The following is a 25,157-nucleotide window of genomic DNA, read 5'->3' as shown; positions in this document are numbered from 1 at the left end:
TCGGATTTTTATTTTGAATGACAATATATTCAAATATTAGTAGTTTCATCTTAAGCCTAAAATGATGTATACAATACAATAAAACGATAAAAATAAAAGCATCGAATCAATCTATTAACATCATGACATTTGGCTTGATACAAATATAAGGTTTTCTCAAGTGAGTGACACACCTACATGTATCTCAAATTTAGCGCAAAATATGATAGTTTTGTTCAAGGCTACGGTCCATAACAAATATAATGTAGTTTAGATTTTGACTTCAAAAATGGATGAGAGAAAATAAATAGTAAAATTATAATTTTTATGATCGTATATTTATATGCTATAATTTATACCATATTAGCACTTGAAATTTATGATGCTATGCTTCTTTTCACAATTTCGATCTCTTTTAAAGAGTATATAAATGTATATATCTACCCTCCTTGTAATGGTCATCCACTTAGAAGAATTTGTTGATTATAAAAGGCTTGTTATGACTTTAAATAATCATGTCCAACATTATTTATTGAATTTACTTTTATGATGATGTCATCATGACTTCAATTGAGTATCTACGATATTTCTCTATTAAGGTATGACTATGACGATGTTATATCATATAAGTTAGTGAAGTACAAGTATTTCTTTATTGTTTTTAATTGATACATCGAGTTCGACTTGTTATTATTACCGGATAGACCCACGGTGTGTTTGAAAGTCACAAATGTTAACAAAGAGACACGTCATATTATTAGTAGTGGCATATAATTGAAAATAGATTTTATTTCACACAACTCAAACAAACACCCAACTTAAACATAGATGCCAATAACAAATAGTTTCATCCTTATTCATCATGGCACACAAAGAGATAGATATTAAACACCCAGCAAGAGTGGCACACATAGAGATAGAAATTAAACACCCTCTACAAGGGTTGGCTAAGCCAGCATCACGTAAACTCCAAAAGCATTGGGATATTCAGTAGTTGGATGACTAAAGAAGCTTTTAATCTCATCATATTTTATAGTAAAAGTGAAAATCTTATAATTTAATTTTTGATATTCATATGATAGTACTATTTTATTATTTTCAAGAGAATGTTATTCCTCAAATCACTTAAAGAATTGAAGAGATTGAATAATAAAATAACATTGATGAATTTCCACATGATGTTGGTATCGTCGCTAATGATCTTATAGAACAAACACAATAGGTAGTTTTGAGAATATCTCAAAAGAAAAAAAGATCTGTTATTTTTTTATTATTATGTGGTATATCTATAGGAATCATATTATGACATATTAATCAAATGGATATTTCATTATTTTCATAAGTGATGAAAAATAGTGATTTTGAAAATTGATATAGTGCAGAAAAAAAGAGTTGAAATCAATAAACTAAAATAGTAAATGAGAACTCATCGAATTACCTAATAACTATAAAAGAGTCTATTATATAAACATGACTCAAAGAGTAATAACCAATGATATAAAAATCAGATATTTGGTCAAAATTTTTACTCATAAGGAAAGCATTGATCAAAATGAGATATTTTCTTTAGTTTTTTAAATAAACTTGTTAAGAATTGTCATGACATTAGTAGCTTATTATGATTTGAGTTACATTATTTGAATGTAAAAATAATTTTTTTATATGAAAATCTAGATTTATATAGATAACTTAAACGATTCGTATAGAAAATTAAAAAAAATAAAATTTGGTATGCAAATTTAGAAAATCCTTTATGATATTAAACAAACTTCTACATAATCATGTATAAAGTTTTTTTATACTATTACTTTATTCAAATTTTAAAAAATACTATTGATCAATATTTAGATATGATAATTAGCAGGAGCTAATTTATTATATTGGTCTATATGTAGATAATATTTTTCTTACTAATAGGGATCATGGTTCATTGTACCAAACCAAAAAAAAATTTCACAATGAATTTTAAGATAATTGATATGAATGAGGCATCTTACGTAATTAGTATTGAGATATTTAGTGATAGATATTAAGGATTGCTAGGTTATCTTAAAAAATATCTATTAATCTAGTCATAGTGTGATTTAATATACAACTTTATTCAACAAATGATTAGATTAAAAATTTTGATCAAACCAAGTGTTTTTAAAATAACATTAAAAAATCTGATAAAGAAAAAATATTTATTATGTATGCGCAATTGAAATTCTATTATGCTCAAGCTTGTATCAAACCATATATCAATTTTGTAGTCAGAATACTGAATATATATTAGAGTTATCTGTTACAAAGAAAATAATATGATATATAGAAGAGACGAAGGATTATATGCTCACATATATGAAAATAGATTAGCTTGGAATAATAGTATTTTCAAATGTTGATTTTATAAATTACCTCTATAATAAGAAGTCCACTTTATATTTTATTATTAAGTAATATATTATTATATTTTTAATAATAAAAGCTGATTTTATGGTATGCTTTGAGGTTACTAATCAAACTTTATGATTGTAAAATTTTATCTCAGGACTTGATATGATCAGACTTAATTGTCAAGTCATTGAAGATAATTTGTGACATATCATAGTAGTTTTTTATATAAGAATAGCAAGTACTCTAGCAATTCTATGCATTATGGTAAAAAATACTTGGTGGTTAAAGAAAAGAGTTTAGAAATAATTAATATCAATTAAAAACATGAGTTATATTATAATTGATTTCTAATTCATTCACTTAAAACTTATAGTCTAAAGCAGTTGTAAAGAATATATTATTATGATTGGGTTTTTGAATAACCCATAAAAGATATGGTGATATATGTTTAAGTAGATATTATAATTGATCTTTTTATTTATGTAATTAAAATTATTTATTTCTGCTATCTTATTTATATTCATGTATGTACATATTATGATTGAATGTGCTAATAGGATTTTGATAAATAGATAAATTATAAGAGACATGTTTTACTATAATAGGAAGGACTAATAGCGTTATGGTATATAGAAGAAAGTATTAAATTTATGACAAACGATCGGTATGACTCACATTAGCAATTAGACTTAATGTGGTATTATTATGTTTATTAGACTTATTTACCTATTTTATAAAATTTATGTGCTTGTGTAAAATATTTTTTCAAAGATTTAGAATCTAATTAATAAAATTATTTTTAAATAATATTTGTTTTATTATGATATGATTTCTTAAGATATGATATTGATGGGAGGGACTCTTTTTATTATAAACTTCATTAATCCTATCAAACTTGATTTATCAAATTTACTTTTGTGACAATCTCATGGCGACTTCAATTGAGTGTTTATGATATTGCTCAATTAAGGTACGACTATGGAGATGTTACAGCATGTAAGCTAGTGAATTTATAGTAGGATGACTTTGAAGTGAGCATGGTAAGTTCGACTTATTATTACCGAATGGGCCAACAATGTGTTGAAAAGTCACAGACGTCACCAATGAGACACATCATAGCATTAATAAGATAGACTTTGTTTCACACTACTCAAACACACACCCAACTCAAACATAGATGCCAGTAACAGACATTGGCATCCTTATTCATCATGGCACACAGAGATAGAGATAGATAGTCAACACCCTCCACAAGGGTTGGCTAAGCCAGCATCACGTAGACTCCAAATGCAGTGAGATACTCTGTAGTTGCTTGTCCGAAGAAGCCCTTAATCTCGTCATATTCTACGTTGACTTCAAAAAAGGTTCCACCCCCACCTCCATATGGACCGTATGTCTTTCCAAGATTGGTGGTAAACGTGAGCTGAGAGACGCATGGAAATTCAGAACAGTCGTATTTGACATACCCAGAAACGGAGGTGAGGTATTCATCTTGCTTGAGAGTAAACTGCAAGGCAATTAGAGCAATGATACATTTAGCGATTTATATATTTGATAGCAAGTATTAGTAGGAGGGAGGGGAAGGCAAAATAATAGATGCATGGATGGATGGATGGAGGTCGGAGAGGCATGCCTGGAATAGTTCACCGCCGGGGCCTCCATATCTGGGAGTTACACGAGTGGTTCCGTCGATGTCGAAGGTTATCTTAATGGAGTTTACGCATGAAGCAGCGCCAATGCTGATGCCAGTGATTTTGTCTGCAGGTTCCATGGCCCAACGAGACTCGTTGTCGCATGGACATTTGCGGACGCCCCCTCGGGCATGCGCGGCCGTCTTGATATGGTTTGAAGCCTGCACCACCATGCATCATCCATCACAAACCACATAGAGTAGAATAGAAACTGCAGTACTACATAATAGATAGGCCTCCATCTAAAGGAAGCAAAGCTATATTCTTTCGGTGGAGGCAGAGTATCTATATAGCGTCTCTCTCACCATCAGCGAGCTTATGAATGAAGGAACTCCTCTCACACCGGATGATATGCAAACACAGTCGACTCGATGGGGGGAGAGAGGATGGATGGGGGGGTATTTATAGAACCGAAAGGTGCATCAAGTTGTCCAATATTTATGTATGAATGGAACTTGTATTACTTAAAGCATTGGATTCATATTGACCAATTATAGGTTGGATTACTTAAAATATGACTTCCAAGTAGTCAATCTCAATCCAAAGTCGGTAGAAATATTATCACTCCATGCTCATCTTCGTTTATAATACGAATGGATTTATAATACGAATGGTTTGCATTAAATCTTTATACGAATGATCCTATCTTCTACGTGTATTAACATCAAGCAGTCTCTCTTTTCTTTTTTTTCTTTCCTTCCTTTTCGGTTCAAACATGACTGTGCGATATCTTAACACCGCCTTCTTACCTTTGAATTCAAACTGGACAAAACAAATAGGGCTGATCATTTTCCACTGCATGCTGATCAGAAGACTCCCGGGAGTATTTTACTATTTTATTTTGATTAAAGAACTTTTACGAATAATACTCTTCTAGTCTTTCATTATGAATTTATGTTTGTCTCGTAGACCAATGTGCTTCGGTCATATTTAATTAAAATACCATAATAGAAATACTGTGGGCTTAATCTTCCAAGCCAAACTAGTGAAATTTGACATCACCACATTAGTATATTTATCTTGTATCTGAAAATAATGACTCCTTCAAACGATCATACCATTGTTCATAATTCTGCAATAGACTTATTTTGGAAAGTTCTAGTAATGTAAGTTAAATTTAAACCAATTGTTACCAATCCTATACATGTCCATGGAGATACTTGATTATGTCAATAGTTTTGCTATATTTGAATCATGATTTTAATTTATATTTTTTTATCTTCTTAAATATCACAACAATGGAATGAGAATAACAAAAAAATAATTTTTTTAAAATCTTTTTACCTATTATTTTTATATTTCTATCCGTAAAATCATTGACGTTAGGATTAATGGACCTAGATGTTTTACTTTCATAATTATAGAGATTTCAATTTAAATTTTCAGGTCTAGAGACCAGGATAATAAGGTATAACTATAGAGAATAAACTATAATTAGTCTAAAAAAATTGATAGTGAATATTTAATTTAAATCGATTGAATATTCGATAAATACTTCTGTGTGGATGACATCTTAATCTAAAAACCATTCAAACTTTCGTAATATGACATCAAAGTCATTATTTAAAACTTCACAGAAGAATAATACTCTTCTAGAATAATTAATATGACATAAAAGTCATTATTTAAAATTTCATAGAAGAATAATTAAAAGACCAACAGAGCGATACTATGAACTTAATCTTCCGAGGGACGTTGTAGATGATCCATTCCCATCCACCACACTATTACATCGATCTTGTATATGAAAATAATGTATCCTTCAAATTTGACCGTTGGAAAGTTCAAGTTTCTGAGTAATGGAAGTTAAATTTAAATCAATTATTACCAATTCTATACATGTACAAGGAGACACATGATTATACTAATAGTTTTGCTATATTTAAATCAATATTTTAGTTTATATATATTTTTTGTATCTTCTTAAATATCGCAACAATAGTATGAGAACAACAAAGAAATTTTTTTTTTATATATATTTTTACCTATTGTTTTTATGTTTTCATCGGTAAGATCGATGACGTTAGGGTAAATGGATCTAAATATTTTACTTTTATAATTATAGGGATTCTAATATAAATTTTTTAGGTCTAGAGACCAGAATAATCTATAATTAATTTTAAAAAAAAATTAATAGTCAATATTTAATTTAAATTGAGTAGATATTCGATGGATACATTCATATATAGATGACATCTTAATCTTAAAAAACATTCAAACTTTCATAGTGACCATTTAAGTGTTTGAAAGAATTCAATACTTCTCCTACTTGGGGGTCAGTAAATTAATATAACATCAAAGTCATTATTTAAAACTTCACGATCGTTCTTTAGTCGATCCTTCCACCCATGTACACCAACTCGATTATCCTCTCTATATAACCAACATGGGACATATTGAATGCACCAAGATTAGAATCCATAATATACAGATTGGCATGTATGCATCTCATATCACATAACATATCAGAAATCATATTCTAGCCTTTCAATTATGTCGAAGTATGCACGACTATTGGCTTCATTTGGTCATATTTTAATTAAAACACACGCAAAAAGTATGACTTTGATCTTCCAAGCCAAACTAACATTATTTATTGGGTTAATAATAATAATAATAATAATAATAATTTATTGTTATTATAATTATTTATGCTCCTCCTCTTTTCAAATATGACTTGAGAGCCCATCCAAATTCATTATTTGAAATTTCATCATGACTATCGGATTTTTATTTTGAATGACAATATATTCAAATATTAGTAGTTTCATCTTAAGCCTAAAATGATGTATACAATACAATAAAACGATAAAAATAAAAGCATCGAATCAATCTATTAACATCATGACATTTGGCTTGATACAAATATAAGGTTTTCTCAAGTGAGTGACACACCTACATGTATCTCAAATTTAGCGCAAAATATGATAGTTTTGTTCAAGGCTACGGTCCATAACAAATATAATGTAGTTTAGATTTTGACTTCAAAAATGGATGAGAGAAAATAAATAGTAAAATTATAATTTTTATGATCGTATATTTATATGCTATAATTTATACCATATTAGCACTTGAAATTTATGATGCTATGCTTCTTTTCACAATTTCGATCTCTTTTAAAGAGTATATAAATGTATATATCTACCCTCCTTGTAATGGTCATCCACTTAGAAGAATTTGTTGATTATAAAAGGCTTGTTATGACTTTAAATAATCATGTCCAACATTATTTATTGAATTTACTTTTATGATGATGTCATCATGACTTCAATTGAGTATCTACGATATTTCTCTATTAAGGTATGACTATGACGATGTTATATCATATAAGTTAGTGAAGTACAAGTATTTCTTTATTGTTTTTAATTGATACATCGAGTTCGACTTGTTATTATTACCGGATAGACCCACGGTGTGTTTGAAAGTCACAAATGTTAACAAAGAGACACGTCATATTATTAGTAGTGGCATATAATTGAAAATAGATTTTATTTCACACAACTCAAACAAACACCCAACTTAAACATAGATGCCAATAACAAATAGTTTCATCCTTATTCATCATGGCACACAAAGAGATAGATATTAAACACCCAGCAAGAGTGGCACACATAGAGATAGAAATTAAACACCCTCTACAAGGGTTGGCTAAGCCAGCATCACGTAAACTCCAAAAGCATTGGGATATTCAGTAGTTGGATGACTAAAGAAGCTTTTAATCTCATCATATTTTATAGTAAAAGTGAAAATCTTATAATTTAATTTTTGATATTCATATGATAGTACTATTTTATTATTTTCAAGAGAATGTTATTCCTCAAATCACTTAAAGAATTGAAGAGATTGAATAATAAAATAACATTGATGAATTTCCACATGATGTTGGTATCGTCGCTAATGATCTTATAGAACAAACACAATAGGTAGTTTTGAGAATATCTCAAAAGAAAAAAAGATCTGTTATTTTTTTATTATTATGTGGTATATCTATAGGAATCATATTATGACATATTAATCAAATGGATATTTCATTATTTTCATAAGTGATGAAAAATAGTGATTTTGAAAATTGATATAGTGCAGAAAAAAAGAGTTGAAATCAATAAACTAAAATAGTAAATGAGAACTCATCGAATTACCTAATAACTATAAAAGAGTCTATTATATAAACATGACTCAAAGAGTAATAACCAATGATATAAAAATCAGATATTTGGTCAAAATTTTTACTCATAAGGAAAGCATTGATCAAAACGAGATATTTTCTTTAGTTTTTTAAATAAACTTGTTAAGAATTGTCATGACATTAGTAGCTTATTATGATTTGAGTTACATTATTTGAATGTAAAAATAATTTTTTTATATGAAAATCTAGATTTATATAGATAACTTAAACGATTCGTATAGAAAATTAAAAAAAATAAAATTTGGTATGCAAATTTAGAAAATCCTTTATGATATTAAACAAACTTCTACATAATCATGTATAAAGTTTTTTTATACTATTACTTTATTCAAATTTTAAAAAATACTATTGATCAATATTTAGATATGATAATTAGCAGGAGCTAATTTATTATATTGGTCTATATGTAGATAATATTTTTCTTACTAATAGGGATCATGGTTCATTGTACCAAACCAAAAAAAAATTTCACAATGAATTTTAAGATAATTGATATGAATGAGGCATCTTACGTAATTAGTATTGAGATATTTAGTGATAGATATTAAGGATTGCTAGGTTATCTTAAAAAATATCTATTAATCTAGTCATAGTGTGATTTAATATACAACTTTATTCAACAAATGATTAGATTAAAAATTTTGATCAAACCAAGTGTTTTTAAAATAACATTAAAAAATCTGATAAAGAAAAAATATTTATTATGTATGCGCAATTGAAATTCTATTATGCTCAAGCTTGTATCAAACCATATATCAATTTTGTAGTCAGAATACTGAATATATATTAGAGTTATCTGTTACAAAGAAAATAATATGATATATAGAAGAGACGAAGGATTATATGCTCACATATATGAAAATAGATTAGCTTGGAATAATAGTATTTTCAAATGTTGATTTTATAAATTACCTCTATAATAAGAAGTCCACTTTATATTTTATTATTAAGTAATATATTATTATATTTTTAATAATAAAAGCTGATTTTATGGTATGCTTTGAGGTTACTAATCAAACTTTATGATTGTAAAATTTTATCTCAGGACTTGATATGATCAGACTTAATTGTCAAGTCATTGAAGATAATTTGTGACATATCATAGTAGTTTTTTATATAAGAATAGCAAGTACTCTAGCAATTCTATGCATTATGGTAAAAAATACTTGGTGGTTAAAGAAAAGAGTTTAGAAATAATTAATATCAATTAAAAACATGAGTTATATTATAATTGATTTCTAATTCATTCACTTAAAACTTATAGTCTAAAGCAGTTGTAAAGAATATATTATTATGATTGGGTTTTTGAATAACCCATAAAAGATATGGTGATATATGTTTAAGTAGATATTATAATTGATCTTTTTATTTATGTAATTAAAATTATTTATTTCTGCTATCTTATTTATATTCATGTATGTACATATTATGATTGAATGTGCTAATAGGATTTTGATAAATAGATAAATTATAAGAGACATGTTTTACTATAATAGGAAGGACTAATAGCGTTATGGTATATAGAAGAAAGTATTAAATTTATGACAAACGATCGGTATGACTCACATTAGCAATTAGACTTAATGTGGTATTATTATGTTTATTAGACTTATTTACCTATTTTATAAAATTTATGTGCTTGTGTAAAATATTTTTTCAAAGATTTAGAATCTAATTAATAAAATTATTTTTAAATAATATTTGTTTTATTATGATATGATTTCTTAAGATATGATATTGATGGGAGGGACTCTTTTTATTATAAACTTCATTAATCCTATCAAACTTGATTTATCAAATTTACTTTTGTGACAATCTCATGGCGACTTCAATTGAGTGTTTATGATATTGCTCAATTAAGGTACGACTATGGAGATGTTACAGCATGTAAGCTAGTGAATTTATAGTAGGATGACTTTGAAGTGAGCATGGTAAGTTCGACTTATTATTACCGAATGGGCCAACAATGTGTTGAAAAGTCACAGACGTCACCAATGAGACACATCATAGCATTAATAAGATAGACTTTGTTTCACACTACTCAAACACACACCCAACTCAAACATAGATGCCAGTAACAGACATTGGCATCCTTATTCATCATGGCACACAGAGATAGAGATAGATAGTCAACACCCTCCACAAGGGTTGGCTAAGCCAGCATCACGTAGACTCCAAATGCAGTGAGATACTCTGTAGTTGCTTGTCCGAAGAAGCCCTTAATCTCGTCATATTCTACGTTGACTTCAAAAAAGGTTCCACCCCCACCTCCATATGGACCGTATGTCTTTCCAAGATTGGTGGTAAACGTGAGCTGAGAGACGCATGGAAATTCAGAACAGTCGTATTTGACATACCCAGAAACGGAGGTGAGGTATTCATCTTGCTTGAGAGTAAACTGCAAGGCAATTAGAGCAATGATACATTTAGCGATTTATATATTTGATAGCAAGTATTAGTAGGAGGGAGGGGAAGGCAAAATAATAGATGCATGGATGGATGGATGGAGGTCGGAGAGGCATGCCTGGAATAGTTCACCGCCGGGGCCTCCATATCTGGGAGTTACACGAGTGGTTCCGTCGATGTCGAAGGTTATCTTAATGGAGTTTACGCATGAAGCAGCGCCAATGCTGATGCCAGTGATTTTGTCTGCAGGTTCCATGGCCCAACGAGACTCGTTGTCGCATGGACATTTGCGGACGCCCCCTCTGGCATGCGCGGCCGTCTTGATATGGTTTGAAGCCTGCACCACCATGCATCATCCATCACAAACCACATAGAGTAGAATAGAAACTGCAGTACTACATAATAGATAGGCCTCCATCTAAAGGAAGCAAAGCTATATTCTTTCGGTGGAGGCAGAGTATCTATATAGCGTCTCTCTCACCATCAGCGAGCTTATGAATGAAGGAACTCCTCTCACACCGGATGATATGCAAACACAGTCGACTCGATGGGGGGAGAGAGGATGGATGGGGGGGTATTTATAGAACCGAAAGGTGCATCAAGTTGTCCAATATTTATGTATGAATGGAACTTGTATTACTTAAAGCATTGGATTCATATTGACCAATTATAGGTTGGATTACTTAAAATATGACTTCCAAGTAGTCAATCTCAATCCAAAGTCGGTAGAAATATTATCACTCCATGCTCATCTTCGTTTATAATACGAATGGATTTATAATACGAATGGTTTGCATTAAATCTTTATACGAATGATCCTATCTTCTACGTGTATTAACATCAAGCAGTCTCTCTTTTCTTTTTTTTCTTTCCTTCCTTTTCGGTTCAAACATGACTGTGCGATATCTTAACACCGCCTTCTTACCTTTGAATTCAAACTGGACAAAACAAATAGGGCTGATCATTTTCCACTGCATGCTGATCAGAAGACTCCCGGGAGTATTTTACTATTTTATTTTGATTAAAGAACTTTTACGAATAATACTCTTCTAGTCTTTCATTATGAATTTATGTTTGTCTCGTAGACCAATGTGCTTCGGTCATATTTAATTAAAATACCATAATAGCAATACTGTGGGCTTAATCTTCCAAGCCAAACTGGTGAAATTTGACATTGTAGATGATCCATTTCCATTCACCACACATTAGTATATCTATCTTGTATCTGTAAATAATGAATCTATTATTTCATACTTTTTTAACAGACTCCAAGCCAAACTATTGAAATTTGACATTTTAGATGATCCATTCCCATTCACCACACATTAGTATATCTATCTTGTATCTAAAAACAATGAATCCATTATTTCATACTTTTTTAACAGACTTACTGTTGAAAATTTTAAGTTTCCAGTAGTAATAGAAGTTGAATTTAAACCAATTGTTGCTGATCCGATGGAGATACATGATTATGCCAATAGTTTTACTATATTTGAATCAAGATTTTAGTTTATATTTTTTTGTATCTTATTAAATATCGCAACAACAGTATGAGAACAACAAAGAAATATTTTTTAATTTTTATCTTTTTATCTATTATTTTTATATTTTCATCCGTAAAATCGATAACATTAAGATAATTGATTTAAATTTAACTTCCATTACTCGAAACTTGAACTTTCCAATGAAGGATACATTATTTTCATATACCAGATAGATGTAATAGTGTGGTAGATGGGAATGGATCATCTTCAATGTCGAAGATTAAGCTCATAGTATTGCTTTGCTGTCTTTTAATTAAATATGAACGAAGCCCAATGGTGTAGGAGACAAACATAAATGCATAATGAAAGACTAGAAGAGTATTATTCTTTTATGCATAATTAAATAATGACTTTGATGTCATATTAATTTTAATAATCCCAGCAGGATTAGTATGAAATTCTTTCAAAAAAAGTAAATGGTTTATCTTATGTATCTATTGAATAACCTCAGCAGGATTAGAATGGAATTTTGATGCATAATTCTTTCAACAAAGTAAATGGTTAATTTTAATAACCCCAGTAGGAAAGTTTGGTTTTTATATTAAGATATCATCCATGTATCTATTGAATATCCACTCGATTTAAATTAAATATTGACTATCAATTTTTTTCAAAATAATTATAGATTAATATTAAAATCTCGAAAGTGAAAGATCTAAGTCCATTTACCGTAATATCATCGATTTTACTAACGAAAATATAAAAATAATAGGTAAACAAGTAAAAAAAAAATTATTATTCTCATACTGTTGTTGTGATATTTAACAAGATAAAAAAATATAAACTAAAATATTGATTTAAATATAGCAAAACTATTGGTATAATCATGTATCTCCATGTAAATTGGTAATAATTAGTTTAAATTCAACTTTTATTACTACTCAAACTTGGACTTTCCAACAGTCCAATTTGAAGGATACATTATTTTCAGGTGCAAGATAGATGTAATAGTTTGGTGGATGGGAATGGATCATATAATATGTCCAATTTCACTAGTTTGGCTTGGAAGATTAAACTCACAGTATTTATTGCTTTGCTGGTCTTTTAATTAAATATGACCAAAGCCCAAATATCAGGAAGACAAACATAAATGCAAAAGACTAGAAGAGTATTATTCTTGTCTGAAGTCTTAAATAATGACTTTGAGGATTAGCATTGAATTCTTCCAAACACGTAAATGGTTATTATGAAAGTTTGAATGTATTTTAGATTAAGATGCCATTCAAACATAGATGTATATTTAAATTAAATATTGACTATCAATTTTTTTTTAAACTAATTATATATTACCTTTGTAGTTAGACCTTCTTATTATATGGTATCTAGATTTCAAAATTTTATATTAAAATTCTTATAATTATAAAAGTAAAACATCTAAGTCAATTTATCCTAATGTTGTCAATTTTATTGATAAAAATATAAAAATAATAGGTAAAAAAATAAAACTTTTTTTTAAAATCTTTCTTTGTTGTTCTCATTCTGTTTTTGCGATATTTAAGAAGATACAAAAAAATATAAACTAAAATCTTGATTCAAATATAGTAAAACTATTGGCATAATCATGTATCTCCATCGAGGATCGGTAACAATCGGTTTAAATTCAACTTACATTACTACTCTGAAACTTGAACTTTCCAACAGTAAGTATGCTAAAAAAGTATGAAATAATAGTCTGATCATTTGAAGGATTCATTATTTTCAGATACAATACTAATGTGGTGAATGGGAATGGATCATCTACGATGTCACATTTCACTAGTTTGGCTTGGAAGATTAAGCTCATAGTATTGCTTTTCTGATCTTTTAATTAAATATGACAAACATAAATTCATAATGAAAGACTAGAAGAGTATTGTTCTTACTAGTTCTTTAATAAAAAATAAAATAGTAAAAGACTCCCGGGAATCTTCTGATCAGCTTGAATTAATAGTGGAATCCACATTGGTTCTTAAATTTTTAAAACCATGGAAAACTCTTTCCAGTTCTCTCTCCTCAAAACCATGGAAAACCACAGTGATAAGAGAAAGAGAGATTTGGATTAATCGAAGACCAGCATGGAGTGATAATATTTCTATTGACTTGGAAGTCATATTCTAAGTAATCCAACAGACTTAACTATAAATGGTCATTATGAATCCAAAGCTTTAATTTTTATGTTATCGATGATGTTATCCACACATAAACCTAACTAAAAAGAAGAAAACAGCAAAGAACTCAATCCTCTCGGTTTGAAGTAAAACATTGACTTGGAAGCGGTCCCCTTACTGCTTCTTTCTTTCTGTATTGTTGTTACAAGTTCCATTCATACATAAATATCGGACAACTTCATGCACCTTTTGGTTCTATAAATACCGCCCCATCCATCCTCTCTCTCCCCATCGAGTCGAGTGTGTTTGCATATCATCCGGTGTGAGAGGAGTTCCTTCATTCATAAGCTCGCTGATGGTGAGAGAGACGCTATATAGATACTCTGCCTCCACCGAAATAATATAGCTTTACTTCCTTTAGAGGGAGGCCTATCTATTATGTAGTACTGCAGTTTCTATTCTACTCTATGTGGTTTCTGATGGATGATGCATGGTGTTGCAGGCTTCCAACCTGATCAAGACGGCCGCGCATGCCCGAGGGGGCGTCCGCAAATGTCCATGCGACAACGAGTCTCGTTGGGCCATGGAACCTGCAGACAAAATCACTGGCATCAGCATTGGCGCTGCTTCATGCGTAAACTCCATTAAGATAACCTTCGACATCGACGGAACCACTCGCGTAACTCCCAGATATGGAGGTCCCGGCGGTGAACTATTCCAGGCATGCCTCTCCAACCTCCATGCATCTATTCTTTTGCCTTCCCCTCCCTCCTTCTAATACCTGCTATGAAATATATAAGTCGCTAAATGTATCATCGCTCTAATTGCCTCGCAGTTTACTCTCATGCAAGATGAATACCTCACCTCCGTTTCTGGGTATGTCAAACACGACTGTTCTGAATTTCCATGTGTATCTCAACTCACGTTTACCACCAATCTTGCAAAGACATACGGTCCATATGGAGGTGGGGGTGGAACCTTTTTCGAAGTCAATGTAGAATATGACGAGATTAAGGGCTTCTTTGGCCATGCAACTGAAGAGTATCTCACTGCATTTGGAGTCTACGTGATGCTGGCTTAGCCAATCCTTGTGTGCCATGATGAATAAGGATGCCAATGTCTGTTACTGGCATCTATGTTTGAGTTGGGTGTGTGTTTGAGTAGTGTGAAATAAAGTCTATCTTCTGTCACTACTAATAATGTGATGCGTCTCATTGATAACATTTTCGACTTTTGAACACATCGTAGGCCCATCCGATAATAATAAGTCTAACTCTACATGCCAACTTCTAAGTCACCCTATTATAAACAAGAGGGAAATTCTTGTGCTTCACTAACTTATATGATCTAATATCTGCAAATATGTGCCATAATAGAGCAAATAGATTGTTTCGACCCCTATGCTTCCAACCAACCAAACAAGACACTTCACAGCTTGTACAATTTGTATCTTAAAAAATCATCAAAAAAACATCGATAAACATAATCTAAGAGGGTCATGGACGTGCATCAACAATCCCTTAACACGACAATGAAACCTTCAATAACTCAACTAAAGCTCTAATAACTCAACCAATCCTTTTAACATGCCAATTCGTAAATCTAGTATTGCGATTTTATGCCGCTCCCTCCGAGTCCACTTGATTGTTATTATTCACGATGTAATTTCACATCAAATTTAAATAATAATTTTGGACAGGATCTTATGAAATTTTAAATAATGACTTTAGACCGGCTCTCAAGTCAGATTAAAGGACCACGGATCATAATTATTAATGTTGTTATTCACATTTTCCAAAACTACATGAAGATATATTTAGTTATCAATAATTCTATGTTCAAAAACAAAGAAGGAGAAACAAAGTGGACTTATGTGAGATATTAATGTGGTGGATGTGATATTAATGTGGACTGATCATCTATTGCTGATTAAACTGATAGTTTTGTTGGTCTTACAATTGAATATGACCCGAGCCCGATGGTCATGAAGATAAAACAAGAGGGAAGTACTATTGCTGATTATCTACAGAATATAAAGATTATCATTGATAACTTAGCCTTGATAGGTCATTCCCTTAGTGATAAACAAGTTGCAGTCCATATCCTCAATGGCCTAGAAGACGAGTACAAGGAATTGGCAGCAGCAATATGGGCATGTGATTCACCGGTGTCCTTCGAAGAACTCTACGACAAGCTGACTTACTTTGAGATATTTCTAAAGTGCGACGACAAACTACCAGGACCATCCATCACAGCTTAAGTCAATCACAAATCTATGAGGAGGGGCAATCCATATAACAAGATTGTCAACAAAGGTTTTACCAAGATGCCTTTTGAACCTATGAGCTTCAACCAAAACATCCCTCCTCTTCATCAACATTCCAATCACAACAACCAAGGTGGCTACTTCAATCATCAGCAGTCCTAGCACCCTCAACACACAAACCAACAAAGAGTTATTTGCCAACTATGTGATAAAGTCGGTCACTCTGCAAAGGCCTATCGATCTCGACCTAGATTTCTTGCTCAATCACATTGGCCTCAAGCAAATCTCATGACTACTCCAAACACGAATGATCATAATTGGATCGTGGATTCTAACGCATCCCACCACATCACCTCTGATCTCCAGAACTTGTCAATCCATAACAACTATTGTGGAAATGAGGACATCATCATCGATGACGGTAAAAGAATTTCTATTACTCATACTGGTTCCACATTGCTTAATTCACTTACCACAACTTTTACACTCGATGATGTTTTATGTGCACCTTACATTAAACAAAATCTTATTTTCGTTTCTCAATTTTGAAAACAAAATAATACATCCATTGAATTCTTTCCTAACTCTTTTCTTGTCAAGGATTTGAGCACGGGGGTATCCTTGATCTAAGGTCAGAATAAAGATAATGTTTATGAATGACTGTTAGTTCCACAAAAAAAATTGCCCATTGCTTACTCCTCAGTTGCAGCTCCAATTGATGTGTGGCATCGTCATCTCGATCATCCTCTCTCTCTATCCAAAATAAATTACTCTCTTGTTATTCTCTTCCAACTCTGACAAACAATAGCATTCTCACTTATTGTGATACGTGTCTCAATAATAAAAGTCAGACTTCCTTTTGATACTTTCTCCATATCATGTTCTAAACCATTTGAAATTAGTTATACTGATATTTGGGGCCCTGCTCCCGTCACTTCTTTTGATAAATTTAGATTTTATGTTATTTTTATAGACTATTTTACTAAGTACACATAGATATACCCTCTTCGTCATAAATAAGAAGTTTCAACAATCTTCACCAACTTTAAAAAGCTGGTTGCAAACTTCTTTCAGTCTACAATTAAAACAGTCTACTCTGATGGTGGAGGTGAATATCAAGCCCTCACATCCTATCTCTCTGCCTGTGGCATCCAACACCTTAAGTCACCTCTACACACTCTTCAACTAGTAGGCTCTGCTGAACGCAAACATCGATATATCGTAGAAACTGGTCTCACACTTCTACATCAAGCCTCCATGCCAACAACCTTTTGGTCTATCGCCTTTCAAGCTGCCGTCTATCTTATTAATAGTCTGTTCACTCCAATTCTCCAATACCAGTCTCCATTTGAAAAATTATTTTTTAAATCTCCAAACCTTCAAAAACTTAAAATATTTAGTTGTTTATGTTATCCATGGACTACGTCCCTATGCCCCACACAAGATAGCGCCAAGATGTAAACCTTGCATCTTCATAGGATATTCTCTTGAACATAATGCCTTTTGGTGCTACGAACCAAAAACTCAAAAAGTCTTTATTTCACGTTATGGTGTTTTTGTGGAGTCTGCCTTTCTATTTCAAAACCATGAGTCTTCTCCCATACAGGCCACTCTAACAACTATACATCATTGGAGTATTCTATCAATCCCCTCAAACAAACTTCTTCCCACACCATCCAGTCCTTTTCTTCAAGATCCACACTCTTTTATTCTCCCGGTTCAACAGCTCCCCACTCCCTTCATTCCTTCTCTTCCTTCTTCACAAGCCTCCCCTACTACTAAAGTAATATCCTCAGAAATACAATAACCTTCTTTATCTAGTGCCACTGATATACTTCAGCCTATCCCGACCCCTGTTGACGCATCTCCACCACCCATACCAATAACACAACTTACAGTTCCTAGACATCTAATGACACCACGCTCAAAAAGTGGTATCTTTAAACCACGTTAGGTTCTCGACCTGCATGCTATCACCAAATCCTCTCCCGAGACCAATGAACCCACCACAATTACTCAAGTCCAAAAATCTCCTCACTAGCGTAAAGCCATGTGTGAAGAATATGATGCTCTACTCCATAACTCCATATGGACTCTTGTACCTTTTCATCCTACACAAAACATCATCGGGTGTAAATGGGTCTTCCGAATTAAACGGAACCCCAACAGGTCCATTGCTCGATATAAAGCACGATTAGTAGTCAAATGGTTTCATCAATGATCTGGAGTTGACTTCACAAAGACTTTTAGTCCTATAGTTAAACCCACAACAATTCGCCTTATTCTAAGTTTGGCTATCTCCAAAGGCTGGCATTTACGACAACTGGATATTAACAATGCCTTTTTATAGGGGACTCTAACTGAAGATGTCTTTATGCAGCAACCCCTTAGCTTTGTTCATCACCAGTATCCGAGACATGTCTGCAAATTACAAAAAGTCATTTATGGACTCCATCAAGCTCCAAGAGCTTGGTATATTGAACTTGGATCGTTTTTTATATCAACTGGCTTCATCAACTCCAAGTCTGATATCTCTTTATTCCTACGACAATAACATGGAAATACAATATATCTTCTAGTATATGTAGATGATATTATTGTTATAGGCAATGATCCCTTGGAAATTCAAACATTTTTAAAGCAATTGGTCGATTGATTCTCCCTCAAGGATTTAGGACCCTTGAGCTACTTTCTGGGAGTGGAAGCAACATTTACATCCTCAGATCTCCTCCTCTCACAGAGAAAGTATATTCGTGAGAGATAGTATATTCAAGATTTATTATAAAAGACAAATATGCAGGATGCAAAAGAAGTTACTAATCCTCTCTCTACTAATAAATCACTCAAATTATATGTGATGGCAGCCCTACCACGGACTCAACTCAATACTGACATGTACTTGGCTCCTTACAGTACTTGGCTCTCACCCGTTCAGATATCTCATTTGCAGTCAATAAATTATCTCAATACATGCACCATCCTTCTGCTATGCATTGGTCTACGGTTAAATGAATTTTGTGGTATCTTAAAGACACCCTTAATCATGGTCTCTTTTTCTACAAAACCACTCCACTTTATCTCCATGTCTTTGTTGATGCTGATTGGGCGGGACACTTTGATGATAGAACCACCACGTCAGGGTATATCGTCTTTCTTGGGTCTAATCCAATTAGTTGGAGTTCTAAGAAGCAAAAGATAGTGGCTCGGTCTACAACTGAAGCTAAATATCATTCTATTGCTACCGCTGCTGCTAAACTCAATTGGGTCACAAATCTCCTCAAGGAACTCAAAGTCAGCTCTACCCATACTCCTACAATATATTATGACAATGTTGGAGCTATCTACTTATGTGTCAATCCAGTGTTCTACTCACGCATGAAACATATTACCATCGACCTTCACTTCGTGCAAAATCAAGTTGTCAGACATCAATTTCGTGTCTCTCATGTCCATACGACTAATCAACTAGTAGACTCACTCACGAAGCCTCTAGCCCGCAAACTATTTTTGTTGTATCGGTCCAAAATCGATATTAGCTCGATCTTGCCGGGGGCATAATAATAGAGAGATTTTCTCAACTGCATGAGGAAATCTCTCTGCTCTTTCATCATGTATAAATAGACTTCATATAATACTAATTGAAATGTGCTTTTCTCTTTTCCTTTACGATTTCATTCTTCATTCTCTTATTTTATTGATTGTATTTCTAATAATAAGTGTCAAATTCACGAGGAAACAAACCTCTTTGCAACAAGACAGTTTTCATCATCAGATTGGATCTTATTAACAACCCCTAAAGATTCTCTTGAAGGTAAGTCTATCGGATCCCAAGTGTGAGTTTTGGTGAATGCATCATGTTCTTCATCAGTATCCTTTTTAATTGAGTCAAAGGTTCATATGCCTTTTCAGAATGATGAAGAATACTGGTATGAGAATTTATCTTGAAAGGAGCCGTAGTTGGACTATCGAATTGATGGGTGTTGAGATCTCCTCAACTATGTTGAAGAGACGTCGTAAATCTATCGAGGAAAATCCTTCTCTGTTGAGAAAAACTCTTTCTAACATGTATAAATAGGGAGTATTGTATTGTTTCAACTCAATGTATTCTTCTCATTTGTATTTTATTTCTATCAAATTCTTCTAGACATTGTCACTAAAACTCCGTAATTGTCATATACTAATAACTTATTCAGGTCTTCTTACAAGAGAGAAAGAGAGGAAATTTAAAAAAAGAATTTATTTATTTATTTTTCTTTGTTATTCTCATACTGTTGTTGTAATGATATTTACGAAGATAAAGAAAATATCGACTAAAATATTAATTCAAATATAAGAAAACTATTGGCATAATCATGTATCTATAAGTCCATGTAACAATTGGCTTAAATTCAAACTTTGATTAGATTACTATTCGAATCTAGAACTTTCCAACATTCAAGTCTGTCGAAAAATTGTGGATGTGGGAATGTATCATCTACAAAGTCAAATTTCACAAGCTTGGCTTGGAAGATTAAGCTCATCGTATTGCTTGCTGGTCTTGGGATACAAACATAAATGCATAATGAAAGAGTAGAAGAGTATTATTCTCACTAGTTCTTTAATAAAAATAAAATAGTAAAAGACTCCCGGGAGTCTTCTGATCAGCTTGAATTCATAATGAAATCCACATTGGTTCTAGAATATTAATGCCTCTCACCCACTTCTCTCTCTTTCCAGTTCTCTCTCTTCAAAACCATGGAAAACCACAGTGATAAGAGAAAGAGAGATTTGGATTAATGGAAGACTGGCATGGAGTGATAATATTTCTATTGACTTGGAAGTCATATTTTAATAATCCAACAGACTTAACTATAAATGGTCAATATGAATCCAATGCTTAAATTTTTAGGATGAGATAGAGTTTTCATTGTAAAAATAAAAATCATGATTATTCTACTGTTCTATGAAAAATTTTAATGTTTAAAATTAAAATTAAATAATGATAGATTAAATATATGATGCATACTTGTCAATGTCATTCAGAAAATCTTTATCTGGGTTGTAGGTATGTCATTGTTGAATCCGAAAAATATAATGATGCCAATTTATAAGAAGAACTAGATCATCTTCTTCTTTCTTCTCATCTTTCATAAAATCACTATAAACAATGAATTATGAATGAAACAAAGATGACTCCTGGGAACCTTTTACTTTTTCTTATTTTTATTAAAGGACCAGTAAGAATAATATTCTAATCTTCCATAACAAAATGTTCATTATGCATTTAATTAAAAGACCATCGGGCTCGGGTCATATTCAATTGTAAGACCAGCATGATAGAAGATAAGATTTTCCTAACTATATGAGGAAATTTCTCATTCTGTTGAGAAAAATCCTCTATTCTGTTAGGGAAATCCTCCCTCCTAATTTGTATAAATAGGAGAAGGAACATGTTAATAGATTCAAGCTAAAGCTATTTCATTTCTACAATAAAGCTTCTTCAATTATTGTTTTTATCTTCTATTATTTCTATCATGGTATTTATTGTTTTTATCTTCTATTATTTCTATCATGGTATCAGAGCCGCTTGTCTAGAGCAAGCTCTCTTCTCGCTGCCAATTCATCATTGGTGTTGTCATTCTGCGAAGCGTCCGTTCACTTCCGCTACGACATCTCTAGTGCTGCTCATCAGCACTGCCCCACCTTTCTTCCTCGTTGTAGCTATTTTCCTTCCTCTTTTGCTACAGCTTCCTCTTCTGTTACAGCTTCCTCCTCTGTTGCAGTTTCCTCCATTGCTGTACTAGCATCACTGCAATATTGCTGTAGATTTCTTCTCTACCGTCGCAGCCGTCGTAATCGCAACCACGACCAACGTCATTGAGAAAAGCGAAGCTTCGCTCTTACCTTCGGCCAGCGACCAACATCGCTGAGAAAAGTGAAGCTTCACCCTTTGGCTAGCGACCAATGCCATTGCATTCCTAAGAGGCTCCGTGGTCAATCCTCATCTTCCTCACCGCGGTAGTCTTCGTTGATCTGTCAATATTCGACAAACTTAAGGAGAATGAAGGGAACGCTTGTGCCATCACAGCAATAGCAATCGCAACAGCAGCAGTAGCGATCTACACTTATCTTACTCATGAAGCCTCTCGCTTGTAAACAATTCTTTGCATCGATCCAAGATTGGTATCCTTGTCAGGAGCACCATCTTGCGGGGGCATGATAGAAGATAAGATTTTCCTAACTATATGAGGAAATTTCTCATTCTGTTGAGGAAAATCCTCTATTCTGTTAGGGAAATCCTCGAACATTTCTACAATAAAGCTTCTTCAATTATTGTTTTTATCTTCTATTATTTCTATCATGGTATTTATTGTTTTTATCTTCTATTATTTCTATCACAGCAAACCTATGAGTTTAATCTTCCCAGCCAAGCTGAAATTTGACTGTGCCGATGATCAGTCCACATTAATATCACATCCACCACATTAATATCTCACATCAGTCCACTATGTTTCTCCTTCTTTGTTTTGGAACTTAGAATTACTGATAACTAAATATATCACCCTTATTCACATCTTCATGTAGTTTTAGAAGATGTGAATAATAACAATAATAGTTATGCTCCATGGTCCTTTAATCTGACTTGAGAGCCTGTCTAAAGTCAATATTTGAAATTTCATGAGAACCTATCCAAAATCATTATTTAAATCTGACATGAAATTTCATCGTGAATAATAACAATCAATTGATTAAACAATCAAGTGGACTCGGAGGGAGTGGCATAAAATCGCAATACTAGATTTACGAATTGGCATGTTAAAAGGATTGGTTGAGTTATTAGAGCTTTAGTTGAGTTATTGAAGGTTCCGTTGTCGTGTCAAGGGATCGTTAATGCACGTCCATGACCCTCTTAGATTATGGTTATCGATGTTTTTTTGATGATTTTTTAAGATACAAATTGTACAAGCTGTGAAGTGTCATGTTTGGTTGCTTGGAAGCATAGGGGTCAAAACAATCTATTTGCTCTATTATGGCAAATATTTGTAGATATTGGATCATATAAGTTAGTGAAGCACAAGAATTTCCTTCATGTTTATAATAGGGTGAATTAGAAGTTGGCATGTAGAGTTAGACTTATTATTGTCGGATGGGCCTCCGATGCGTTCAAAAGTCAAAAATGTTATCAATGAGACGCGTCATATTATTAGTAGTGACAGAAGATAGACTTTATTTCACACTACTCAAACACACATCCAACTCAAACATAGATGCCAGTAACAGACATTGGCATCCTTATTCATCATGGCACACATTGGTTGGCTAAGCCAGCATCACGTAGACTCCAAATTCAGTGAGATACTCTGTAGTTGCTTGTCCGAAGAAACCCTTAATCTCGTCATATTCTACGTTGACTTCAAAAAAGGTTCCACCCCCACCTCCATATGGACCGTATGTCTTTCCAAGATTGGTGGTAAACGTGAGCTGAGAGACGCATGGAAATTCAGAACAGTCGTATTTGACATACCCAGAAACGGAGGTGAGGTATTCATCTTGCATGAGAGTAAACTGCAAGGCAATTAGAGCGATGATACATTTAGCGATTTATATATTTGATAGCAGGTATTAGTAGGAGGGAGGGGAAGGCAAAATAATAGATGCATGGATGGATGGATGGAGGTCGGAGAGGCATGCCTGGAATAGTTCACCGCCGGGGCCTCCATATCTGGGAGTTACGCGAGTGGTTCCGTCGATGTCGAAGGTTATCTTAATGGAGTTTACGCATGAAGCAGCGCCAATGCTGATGCCAGTGATTTTGTCTGCAGGTTCCATGGCCCAACGAGACTCGTTGTCGCATGGACATTTGCGGACGCCCCCTCGGGCATGCGCGGCCGTCTTGATATGGTTTGAAGCCTGCACCACCATGCATCATCCATCACAAACCACATAGAGTAGAATAGAAACTGCAGTACTACATAATAGATAGGCCTCCATCTAAAGGAAGCAAAGCTATATTCTTTCGGTGGAGGCAGAGTATCTATATAGCGTCTCTCTCACCATCAGCGAGCTTATGAATGAAGGAACTCCTCTCACACCGGATGATATGCAAACACAGTCGACTCGATGGGGGGAGAGAGGATGGATGGGGGGGTATTTATAGAACCGAAAGGTGCATCAAGTTGTCCAATATTTATGTATGAATGGAACTTGTATTACTTAAAGCATTGGATTCATATTGACCAATTATAGGTTGGATTACTTAAAATATGACTTCCAAGTAGTCAATCTCAATCCAAAGTTGGTAGAAATATCATCACTCCATGCTCATCTTCGTTTATAATACGAATGGTTTGCATTAAATCTTTATACGAATGATCCTATCTTCTACGTGTATTAACATCAAGCAGTCTCTCTTTTCTTTTTTTTCTTTCCTTCCTTTTCGGTTCAAACATGACTGTGCGATATCTTAACACCGCCTTCTTACCTTTGAATTCAAACTGGACAAAACAAATAGGGCTGATCATTTTCCACTGCATGCTGATCAGAAGACTCCCGGGAGTATTTTACTATTTTATTTTGATTAAAGAACTTTTACGAATAATACTCTTCTAGTCTTTCATTATGAATTTATGTTTGTCTCGTAGA

The 25,157-nt window shown here is 32.8% G+C and overlaps 3 protein-coding genes and 1 long non-coding RNA gene across 4 annotated transcripts; 1 reads left to right on the top strand and 3 right to left on the bottom strand.

The window, feature by feature from the left end:
* Positions 1–3,452: 3,452 nt before the first annotated feature.
* LOC135621936 (jacalin-related lectin 3-like) lies at positions 3,453–4,420 on the bottom strand. The gene is made up of 3 exons (XM_065123567.1): positions 4,352–4,420; positions 3,989–4,207; positions 3,453–3,862 (listed from the first exon to the last, which is right to left on the bottom strand). The coding sequence occupies exons 1-3, from the start codon at positions 4,352–4,354 to the stop codon at positions 3,617–3,619; spliced, it is 468 nt and encodes a 155-aa protein (XP_064979639.1). The 5' UTR covers positions 4,355–4,420; the 3' UTR covers positions 3,453–3,616.
* A 5,800-nt stretch (positions 4,421–10,220) lies between these two features.
* On the bottom strand, positions 10,221–11,221 carry LOC135621929 (jacalin-related lectin 3-like). Its single transcript, XM_065123557.1, has 3 exons — positions 11,120–11,221; positions 10,757–10,975; positions 10,221–10,630 (listed from the first exon to the last, which is right to left on the bottom strand). Exons 1-3 carry the CDS (start codon positions 11,120–11,122, stop codon positions 10,385–10,387), a joined length of 468 nt encoding a protein of 155 aa, XP_064979629.1. The 5' UTR covers positions 11,123–11,221; the 3' UTR covers positions 10,221–10,384.
* A 3,286-nt stretch (positions 11,222–14,507) lies between these two features.
* LOC135622126 (jacalin-related lectin 3-like) lies at positions 14,508–15,459 on the top strand. Its single transcript, XM_065123768.1, has 3 exons — positions 14,508–14,627; positions 14,772–14,990; positions 15,105–15,459. The coding sequence occupies exons 1-3, from the start codon at positions 14,625–14,627 to the stop codon at positions 15,348–15,350; spliced, it is 468 nt and encodes a 155-aa protein (XP_064979840.1). The 5' UTR covers positions 14,508–14,624; the 3' UTR covers positions 15,351–15,459.
* An 8,256-nt stretch (positions 15,460–23,715) lies between these two features.
* Positions 23,716–24,604, bottom strand: LOC135622182 (uncharacterized). Its single transcript, XR_010491001.1, has 2 exons — positions 24,207–24,604; positions 23,716–24,080 (listed from the first exon to the last, which is right to left on the bottom strand). It is a non-coding gene; the product is annotated as an uncharacterized LOC135622182 (long non-coding RNA).
* Between the last annotated feature and the right edge of the window lie 553 nt (positions 24,605–25,157).

Source organism: Musa acuminata, chromosome BXJ2-9 (assembly GCF_036884655.1).
Source record: "Musa acuminata AAA Group cultivar baxijiao chromosome BXJ2-9, Cavendish_Baxijiao_AAA, whole genome shotgun sequence".
Taxonomy (NCBI): domain Eukaryota; kingdom Viridiplantae; phylum Streptophyta; class Magnoliopsida; order Zingiberales; family Musaceae; genus Musa; species Musa acuminata.
Note: the sequence above shows the minus strand (reverse complement) of the source record. Positions and strands in the feature narration are given on the sequence as shown.

Excerpts from the sequence above, each read along its gene's own strand:
- LOC135621936 (XM_065123567.1), bottom strand. Across the intron at positions 3,863-3,988 it reads CCGGCGGTGAACTATTCCAG|TTTACTCTCAAGCAAGATGA; the intron begins GCATGCCTCTCC and ends ATTGCCTTGCAG.
- LOC135622126 (XM_065123768.1), top strand. Across the intron at positions 14,991-15,104 it reads CCGGCGGTGAACTATTCCAG|TTTACTCTCATGCAAGATGA; the intron begins GCATGCCTCTCC and ends ATTGCCTCGCAG.
- LOC135621929 (XM_065123557.1), bottom strand. Across the intron at positions 10,631-10,756 it reads CCGGCGGTGAACTATTCCAG|TTTACTCTCAAGCAAGATGA; the intron begins GCATGCCTCTCC and ends ATTGCCTTGCAG.